General features: G+C 34.8%; 1 protein-coding gene across 5 annotated transcripts; it reads left to right on the plus strand.

The window, feature by feature from the left end:
• Nucleotides 1-715: 715 nt before the first annotated feature.
• On the plus strand, nt 716-7,351 carry LOC142526954 (serine/threonine-protein phosphatase PP2A-2 catalytic subunit-like). Of its 5 annotated transcripts, XM_075631646.1 has the most exons (11): nt 716-1,002; nt 1,870-1,926; nt 2,851-2,934; nt 3,697-3,768; nt 3,890-3,961; nt 5,006-5,046; nt 5,978-6,044; nt 6,345-6,536; nt 6,607-6,696; nt 6,823-6,930; nt 7,105-7,351. In XM_075631646.1, exons 1-11 carry the CDS (start codon nt 910-912, stop codon nt 7,168-7,170), a joined length of 942 nt encoding a protein of 313 aa, XP_075487761.1. In that variant the 5' UTR covers nt 716-909; the 3' UTR covers nt 7,171-7,351. The 5 variants fall into 5 exon arrangements, with proteins under 5 accessions (XP_075487761.1, XP_075487762.1, XP_075487763.1 ...); XM_075631647.1 differs by lacking the exon at nt 6,823-6,930; XM_075631648.1 differs by lacking the exons at nt 6,607-6,696; nt 6,823-6,930.
• Nucleotides 7,352-10,835: the final 3,484 nt, after the last annotated feature.

The following is a 10,835-nucleotide window of genomic DNA, read 5'->3' on the forward strand; positions in this document are numbered from 1 at the left end:
GTGAGGATGCATTTGAGGAGACGAGAGATGTGGACCAGTGAGCTGGCTTGGACTGGGCGGGAGGCTAAACCCGAGGACCGTCAAGTTTTAAGTTTTATGAAATGTTTAAAAGTACTCTGATTTATGTTACTGGTTATGAGATTTTAAGCAAATACTTTTGGCAAACTTTACTTCGAGATCTTTTGTTACAACGGTTGTTGAGATAAACAATTTATTTTATCGAATTTTGAAAGTTCACGTCTTATTTAAGAAAATTTTTAATTTTTTCCGCAAACTTTAAAGTAGTTAAAAGTACGGTACGTTACACATAGTGCGTCCAATCCTATTTTCCACACGAAGCACATTGGAATTGAAAATTTAATATTTTAAAAAATTTCCATATAATTTTATATAAAATAACAAAAAATTTATTTCAATTATTAGTAGAGGTACATAAAATTTTAGTTAACCTTTGTTTATTTTTTTACAAATATATAAAAGTATTGTGACGTATAAAATTTTGAAAATTCGAAATTTTACTAATTTAGTTAACAATAAAAAATACATATTTATAAAAAATTGTTTATTACACAAAAATTTCGAGTAATAAAAATAGCAAAACTAATTATTTATATCAAATTAAACAAACCAAAATGTAAACTTAAATGGGTTCAATCAACTGCTGAAATTAAATTAAATTTATATGTTATATCAAAATTTTAAATGTATTTTAAATTATAAGTTAACTATTTGGGGAATTGTTTCCGCCATTTCTCTCCCCCGATTTACGAACAAATCTGAATACCTTGAACTCGATTTTGACCTAGGTTTAATGAATCATTTCTCCGAATGCCTTATCTTTAGACGTCGAGAACCGGCACCATAACTGCTACTGTCGGATCTGTGCGGAGCCTTTGAAGATCGAGCAAGATGAGTGCGGATTTGGGGGAATCGAGCACACATGGGAATCTGGACGAGCAGATTGATCAGCTCATGCAGTGCATGCCTTTGTCTGAGCCCGAGGTTTTTTCTTGCTTCCTTTTGTTTTTGAATCTCTTGTTTTTTTTAATAAAGATCTGGTGCATATGGTTGAGGCGACTGCTTTAGAGATGCAAGATTGTTTCTTTATTTGCGCTGCGCGTTCTATGCTTCGATTTTTTTTATTGAATCCGAGCTTTAGATGTTGAAATTCGACCTTTTCATTTGTAATTTTTTTTGTTATTTATGGGTTCCTCTTGTCGGTTTTAGGGAAAAGTAGATTACTTCGACAACATAAATGAAATGAAATGCGCGCAAGTCGAAATCTTTTGTTGTTTTAGATAGCCGCAGTTAGGGTATTATTGTTGGATTATCTCGATTTTCTGTTAGTGAATGCTGGCTTCTTATCTTGGAGGTAATATTTCTCTGTAGAGTACGTTTATGCGATTTAGTTGATTGATGAGTGGGATATGTAGAGTTTTCTTATTTGAGCATTTGATATTTACTTTATAATTTGAACAATTATATTTTAAGGGATAACAAACCTTACCCCGAAGGGCTAGAAGAAGGAAGGGAGATAGTGGAAGTGAAATAGTCATAGAGATTATCAGTTCTCGAAAGAACATGATGTTTATAATTACGTTACAGTTTTACTTTTATTTACAGGCTTAGGCAACAATCCACAAATGATTGAAGTAGCATGGTAACTAAGAAGACATTTGAGACTGTCTTCTTGATTCTGGCTCATTTAGTTATGATAAATAACCATGTCATTATGCTTTATTTGATCTAGTGAGTTGGCTGGCCACTGGTAGTTCGCCTTTAAATCAATATGTTTTCTTTATTATTTATCCACACGTTGAAAACATAATATTTAGTGTCGGAGGGATGTTTCCCACTTTGTGAATGCAGGTTAAGACCTTATGTGAGAAAGCTAAAGAGGTACTAATGGAGGAAAGCAATGTTCAGGTATTAAATATATAGTAAAGCAATGTTCAGGTATTAAATATATAGTAAAGCAATGTTCATTTTATATGGAGGAAAGCAATGTTCATTTTATATATATAGTAATACACACACACTCACACACATATATATTCACGTTTACAGCTGGTGTTAGTGTGTTACTATTTTAGATTAGGTTGTTCATTTATTGTAGCAATGTAGCTTGAAAAACGATAATGGTAGTTTGAATGTTTTATTATTAACAAATCAATTGACCAAAGCCACATTTGCGCTGGGTAGTTTTTGCAACTAATATATTCAAACTGGGTTATCATAAATGAGAAATCTAATTTTGTAGGCATTGCTCTCGTTGAGTACTTTTCTCAGATGCTCTCCATAACATCAAACAATTGATTCTTTACGCAGACCTGTGGGGGAACATTTTTGGGGCCTCTTCAGTTTCTGTACACTCACAATTTTGGGGCCTTGTGAAATCTTAGACTCTAATGAATTTTATTTAAAACTTTTCAGATCTGATTTATGTAGTTAAGAAAATTTTGGTGCCATGTGGCTTCTGAGAGTTAATATTTTTCTAACAGCGTTATTCATTTTCATGCTCCTTTTGGAATTAATGGCATTTTCGTAAACTTTAATCAACAAGGGACATCCTCAAATGTACTTTTTTAGATCCTGGTGCTTAACTATTTAGTTATTTCTTAATATTTAGTCCAATGCCTCCAGAATGTGCCTCTAGGCCTTAAAAATTTCTTTTGGAAAATTTGCTCATTTTGATTTTTATGTTTGTTGTTTTGATTGCTACATATAATTTATGCGCTCTTGTGGGTATAATTCTGCATCAGCAATACTTCAAGTTTCATACTTCGAGCTTCATTCACCAATATTTCACTCGGTTAGATGCTAGATTGATTTCTTTGTTTCTGTATTCAGCCTGTAAAAAGCCCTGTGACTATTTGTGGAGATATTCATGGTCAATTTCATGATCTTGCCGAACTTTTCTGCATTGGAGGGAAGGTATCATAATTATTTAAACGTGTCAAAAGAAATGGAGGTTCAATGGAGTTGAAATTGAACTGTTTTTTTCCTTGACATCAAGTTTTGTTGAATAGAATTATTTTGCAAGATGGGGATCCAATTAAATGGTCATGTGGCATTTTCTCTTAAAAGATTAAAGTGTGCTTGCTAATGTGCTGCATATTTTCCCTTTCAGGATGTTATTGTCACTTGTTTTGACGTTGGAGTATGTTGTTTGACTTTCTTTAATGTGTTTTTTTGGCATACATGCACTTTTCTTCGACTGAGTTCAAAGACAAGTAAATTTATAAAATTCATTTCATTTGTGTCCTAATTATTCATTTTTCTTTGTTGTCACTGGTTCACTGGAAGGCATGTATTGGTATACTTCATTTGCTGTTTAAGATATTTTGACTGAGGGGTTAGTGGATATCGTTGGAATTGTGAGATTACTCTTCTTAATTCTTCTATTTTAGCCTTCACTCAAGTTAATTGATGTGTATGTTATAGTTGGGGACAAAATGAGTACCTAATTATTCGTTTTTCCTTCTTGTCACTAGTTCACTGGAATGGTATGTATAGGCATACTTCATTTGCTGTTTAAAATATTTTGACTGAGCGGTTAGTGGATACCAACGGAATTGTGAGATTACCCTTCTTAATTCTTCTATTTTAGCCTTCACTCAAGTTAAATCGATGCGTAAGCATGTTATAGACGGGGACAAACTGAGTACCTGATATGTTTCATCTGCTTGCTGACAGTGTCCAGACACAAATTATCTATTCATGGGTGATTATGTCGATAGGGGCTACTATTCGGTCGAAACTGTAACTGTAAGTATGTTTCATGATTACTGTAACTGTAAGTATGTTTCATGATTTCGTTGTCTAGTACTAGCAGTTTTGGCTGTCCTGCTTGTCTTGCTTGAAAGATGCTTATAAGACTTACCTGCAGCTTTTATTGGCTTTGAAAGTTCGGCATCCTCAGCGGATTACAATTCTTCGAGGAAATCATGAGAGCAGACAGGTATTCATTAACATTCTCTATTCCCCTCAACATGTGGCAGAATGAGCTCTTTATGTTACTTTTTTGCAAGTTTGTGTTAAGATATGCTAGCTTCCTTTGATAGAAAATGCGAGAGTGCTAAATGCCAATATTTTTGCATTGAATTCATTGAAACAAATAAAGTCTTCATCTGATCTGAACTTTGTCCAAGTGGCTATATTGCCCTGGTTAAAAATATCAGTGTTCAGGAATTGTTAATAGTACCACAATGTTGATTATATGTTTGTTTTGTTGCATGTGGAGTTGTAGTTTTGATAACAGAATTGTATAGTTTATTGTTAAGAGTGCACATGCAGCTTTTCCGGCAAATCATTTTTCTCTTTCTGACAGATGAGCAAGCCTTATCATCTTATAAACTTTACTCTCTAATCTTTTCTGGTCAACAACTTATGAGTGCATTGTATCTCTTAATGAACCAAGCTCTTCCTACATACTTCAGCGGAAAGCCGTTACCCAACAATATATTTGAGTTGGTATATATTATGCCAAAACGGCTACCAACCCAGTGATTTCATTTTTTCATCTTGCTGTTTCACAATCTTTAATAGGGTGCAAGTTCTTGAAGAGTATATTTTTTTAGGAAACCGATGATATATATGGAAGAATAAAAAAATCTAGAAAACGATGAAAGATAGCGATAGTGAATATTTTAAGGAAATGACCAGTCATATCACAATGTTTGTGTTGTACTTTTAGCACATCTGAATGAATATGATAACAAAACTTGTAAATGAAAACCTTTATTAGCCCAAGTCATTAATCGTGTAATTGGATTGTGAAGAGACTAGATATTAAATTTGGGTTGTACATTTCTATTTTTGCAAAATTGTTCAAAAGGAAGTCTTATCATTTGCATGTACAGTTTAAATTTAACTATTTCTGTTTCATTTACAAACATGTGGATATTTTTCAATTTATGCTTTATTGAATGTGATTGGACATTGGATGTGTTTTTTCTAGCATTAAAATTTGTTTATTTGTCTTAATTCTAGTTTGTTTTTACAGATTACACAAGTCTATGGTTTTTATGACGAATGCCTGCGGAAGTGAGTTCTGGATGTTCTCATGATTTGGCTTACTAGCTCAATATATATTCATTTACACGCATTTCCTAATCAGAGATTTTAAAAAGTAATATTCATTAGAATTAACCAGATTTCTTGTGTTTCGTAATCATGAAATATTATAAGATTATCAGATGGGTATGTTAATCTGCATTTATATGCTTTGTTCTGTGATGAAATATTGCATGTTCCAGAGACACATAATATTGACAGTTGAAAAGATAATTATATTTATTTTATGCATTGTGGAGGCAGTTGAAGAGGGGATGGAATGGTAGCTTGTTTTTTGATATGTTGTTTATTCACATATTATCAAATTGTTCAGACCTAGTAGTTTATTGCCTTACCCTTACTCACCCCTTCATTTGAATCACTTGTGAGTTTTTGCTCATGTCAGTGGACAGACTTCTAAACTTCGAAGATTTTCCTGATGTTGATACGTGTATTGTTGTTGGTTGTAATAGTATATGTTTCATGTGTGTATTGTTAAACAATTATTACTTGATGTTCACAGATATTTTGAATATTCTTATCGACTAGATATTTGGGAGGAGAAAAATGGTATGGCTTTAATTGAAATTAACATGAAGCATGGGATAGAGATCTGAAATGACACTAGAAGCTTAATGTTTGAAGCTCTTGAATGCGTGCCTCATAGAACCAGTGCAATCCCTTCCAGACGCAGCTAACTTTGAATGATTTGGATGGAACAGGTGCTTTATGTTATAAGAGGGGGATTGCGAATTTGTCTTATCTGTTTCACAATGTGGTGTTGATGAACTATATGAATAGGGGATACTGTTGTTTAAAATGCTAATTTTTAATGGTGTAATCTCGATGGGTTTCTCGTATTAATTTTCTCATTTCCCATTTCAAATTAATTCAAAATGCTGATTTTTTATTCTGATTGTAGATATGGTAATGCCAACGTATGGAAGATATTCACCGATCTGTTTGACTACTTCCCTCTGACTGCATTGGTAATTCTTTATTATTGTTTTTTATGTAGCTTCTAGATGATTTTTTGTTTGAAAAGGTTAAAAAGATTGTTTTCCAGTTTATTGTGTTGGTCCTAGATTATCGGACAAAATGAAAGTTTTTTTGAGATTGCTGCTAATCCTTCCCAATTGTATCAGAAAAGTAGCAATTTATGAAGTAATTGAGTGAACGAATCAGTAGTTATTGTTTGCAGGTGCTGGTTTTGAGTCCAAATTTTCATTCTTTAATGATTTACTTTATTTTGATAGACCATGCAAGTTCACAAGTGATATTTTCAATAGGTTGAGTCAGAAATTTTTTGTCTCCATGGTGGATTATCCCCCTCTATTGAAACCCTTGATAATATAAGAAACTTTGATCGTTTCCAAGAAGTGCCACATGAAGGTGCGATGTGTGATCTGTTGTGGTCTGATCCTGATGATCGTTGTGGTTGTGGCATATCCCCTCGTGGTGCTGGATATACTTTTGGCCAGGTAATCTCAAACACAGTTGGTTCATTTTTCTTCTGACTAATCCTGCATTCTATTCATACCTGTATTTCAGGACATATCAGAGCAGTTTAATCACATCAATAATTTAAAACTAATTGCAAGAGCTCATCAGCTTGTTATGGAGGGATACAACTGGGCCCATGTAATTACCGCAATTCAGAATTCTTTGCCTTTAATTTCTCATATTTTACCAGTTTTAGAAGGGGTTTTGTTTTCAGTTGAAAAAAAGATCTTTTCACTTCAACAAATCTGATATTTGATTCCTCAGGAACAAAAGGTCGTCACTGTTTTCAGTGCACCGAATTATTGCTATCGCTGTGGAAACATGGCGTCCATTTTGGAAGTTGATGATTGCAGAGAGCACACATTTATTCAGGTTTCATCTCTTTTGATCCCGCTCTTCGTTATTAACGTTTTATAAATCTTTTTATTTGAAATGTGGTAGAGTAATAAACTACAGTTACAGTGTAGTGCTATATATGTTCTTTCTACTTTGACACCTACAAGTGACTGTTAGTTGATGACACACCTTGTGTTTACATTATCTCAGTTTGAGCCAGATCCGAGGAGAGGAGAACCAGACGTAACTCGGAGAACACCAGATTATTTCTTGTAAAACGCCGTATACCTGGTGTACCTCACAAATCTCTCTTGTTAGAGTTGAGATTACTTCAAGTTACCATGTTTTTTCGAGAGTGGATGTATGTAAAATGAATAAGCCCTTTTGACCAAGTGATTTTTTAACTCAGAAGTTGTGAAGCAGATTAGTGATGATAGTGTTTATCATGTTTTGGCAAATTTTTTTTTTGGATTTTTTACTTTATTATTAAATAATTACTTCCTTTTTTTTTGTTGATGATTGTTATTCTGTGGAGGAGTAATGCGGTACTTGATTTCGAGGTTTCTTTCCATATTTCTAGCAGTTGCTGAACTTTCTTCTACCATTTTACTTGTCAGTTTCAGGAAAAAAAAAACAGATTTTTCTCCTGATAAGCGTTTGAATAAGTTTACCAATCAACTCTCAACTTGAATTTCTAAGTGATTTCAAAGTGATTTCATAGAGAATTTATAGTTACCACCGGATGAACATTGCAATTGTCCATCTTCCAACTGCATCAGCTGTTTTGGAGAAAATAGTTAAATCTAATTACATACAAACATGTTGAGTATATGCATAGTAATTGAATTTCTATTGAGATTTCTTCGTTATGAGTTGAATAATACATTATATTTGTAAGCAAATAGTCCACTTTATAGGATAACATTTTGACAATTATCACAGTACAGAATAAATCCTCCTCATTGTAATTATATATATATAAAAAAAAAACCTCCCCATGGGTATATCACTGCATTATCATGATGATAAAGTACAGCATTTCTTTTTCTAAAAAAATAATCAACTCGGTCCATAAATTTAGTGTGCAAATTTGACTAAATGATGCATGTTAACGTTATATATAAAATTAGTGATAATAATGACATTATATGTATATAACAAATCTCTGCAACGTAAAACGCAGTGCAGCACCTCAGCCACTCCCGTACCACATACTTTAGCTCACTGGTTAGCCGTTGGTCGGTGGAAGAAGATAGCCGTGGCTTTGTCTACGGCGCCGCTTCCTCCTCCATCGTCGATGCGTCGCTGCCACTCCTGCAGTTGAACTCTTTCTCAAAGTGACTCATTGTAAAGTCAAAAATACGATAACGTAATTCAACTGCATGCATATCAAGGAAAAATAGAAAATCCTTAATTAAATTATTTTAGTTGTATTAATTATATGTGATAAGCATGTTTACATGTTTAAAATAAGGATCTCTATTAGAATGCATAAAACACTGTTTTCAAGTGTTATTCGAGACACGACCGAGGAACGGAGACCGAGTACTGTAAAAGTAAAAATATTTTTATCAAATGATTATTTATAATTATTTAATATATTGTATATTTGAGGTGTAATATTCGAAAATGGTGTCTTTTGAGATGTTTTTACATGTCAAGTTTTATTTTAAACCGATGATCGAGTTTTGACATAAATAAGGACTTTTTGGAGGCTCGGTTAATATTTTCAAAAAATTTCTTAAACAAGATGTTTTTCTTACATTCTAATGGACCTATTATACTAAAGTTATTGGGCCTAGTTGGCTACCCAAATACTTAACTTAAAACCTTGAATTTTCCAAGCCTTAAATTACTCAAACTCACGCCTAAAACGGTTTTCTCCCTAGCAACACACGCACACACCTACACGTACCCAAGCCACTTTCACGTGATTTTGAAGGATAAAACGCAGCAAGGGCTTCCCCGTCTCTCCGGCAACATTTCTTCGCGTCTAGACTTCAATTTTTGTGCATGAATCACGCAAAGGCACACCTTATTCCTTCTTTTCTCATCATTCTTGCCATAATACGTGTGATTACAATTTTTTGCATGGAAAATCTGATGTCATTTTTATATTTTCGTTTTTGGTGATATATTCATGGGAAACTTGAATTTCTTGCCATATAACTAATGATACTAATGTTGTACAAGGGGCTGTCTTGTTAGGGAAGATAAGGCCTCGATTTCGAGGCTGTCAAGGGGTCTTAGATGGGGCTGTGCAAGGCTGGAAAAGAAGGAAAAGGGGTTGCACGAATTTTGGCTTCAATAGAGCTAGGGCACGTGATTTTGGAAAATAAAAAGGGGAGGCCATGTGGGTTGTTGTACATGCAAGGGGCTGGGCTCGTGAGGGTCCTAGCATCGAGCCATAATGGTCCACACATGGCTGGAGGGGCTCGGTAGGGTGGACGAAAGGTGCCGCGCGCACGGAAGAGGAACCATGCACGTCCTCGTGCATGGATCACTAGGCTTGGTCCAGAGGTGTTCTAAGGGGTTGGTCTTCTAGGAAGGCTGGTCAGGATCTGGTCTAGTCGGTTAGGGACGAGGATCGAAGGAACTCATGGATGGTTAGGGCTAGGCTTTAGTTAAAAAGTGCAGAAAATTCAGTAGGGTTCTAGGTGGATCCCAAGGGTTTTAAATGGATTGAATTGGGCTGAAATATGACTCTCCAAAGAAAATAGAACAAAAAAACCAAAACAAAATAATGGTATATTTTCGGAATTTTTGTACTTTTGTTTTTGCAAGGTGAGTACTACTCGAAAATCCCAACAAAAAAATCATCAAAATTTCAGAAACTGAAGAAGAACGATATATCAAAAGATAGATCTGAAAAAGGAATGAAAGGATAATAGATCTGATAATAGAACGAAAGATAAACTTACTTGAATTCAATGAGCCAAAGCTCTGATACCAAATGATGGGAATCCTCGTACGAAGAAAAGCAAACACAATTAAATATGAATCGCGCCCTCAATTCAATAACAAACAAGGATCGATATTACGATGTCCCGATCTTTTGATTCAAGTATGACGTGATTTTCACCCTTAAAGTAAAACTTTGATAAGTTTGATTTTGATTTTGACAATCCGTATGAAATCAACTTGACAATCCGTATGAAATCAACCGACAAACGCCACAAAGTAAAACTTTGATAAGTTTGATTTTGATTTACAAAGCAAAAGTCTTGAAAAGCTTGAGAGAAAATTCTCAAAAGTTTGATAAACTCAATAATAATATCTGAATTGTGAGTAAATTTTCGTCCAAATATTGTTTACATACCCAAAAGATAACAATATCTAGTTGCCAAAATAATTAGGACTCTAAACAAGGAAACCAAGATTTTTCTCGCAGCTATGCATGCTTGGGCTGTAGGATTTGACCGCTCGAGCGCCGAGTGTTCTGGACTGTTCGCGCTCGGGCGGTAAGATTTTGCCGCTCGAGCGCAGGGCATTCTGGAAATCATCCTTGGACAGTATGTGTGGCGCTCGGGCGGTAATATTTGGCCGCTCGGGCACCAATGCTTTTGGACTCCACCTCATTTATCACTTGAATACTGTTCCTATGACTCCCAAACTTGCTCCCATACATTACGAACCCTTCGGCACTTTGCACATTGCTCGTGAGCCCCTCTTGATTGCTAACAAGTCCATGCAATGCTTCCTTGAATCTCTTCAGTCGTCCTCTCATGATTGGTCCCTCCGGCAACTCTAAAGGATCCCATGTTTTTCTTGGAGCTTGATCATCCGTGTTTGCATCATCCTCCCCTTCTTGAAAAGGATTTGTCCTCAAATCTTGTTCATCTCCTACATCAAACAACGACAAATCACTAACATTAAAAGTAGAACTTACGTTATACTCACCTGGCAGATCAAGTTTGTAGGCATTGTCATTGATCTTTTCG

The sequence above is a fragment of the Primulina tabacum genome, chromosome 15 (assembly GCF_025594145.1).
Source record: "Primulina tabacum isolate GXHZ01 chromosome 15, ASM2559414v2, whole genome shotgun sequence".
NCBI lineage: Eukaryota > Viridiplantae > Streptophyta > Magnoliopsida > Lamiales > Gesneriaceae > Primulina > Primulina tabacum.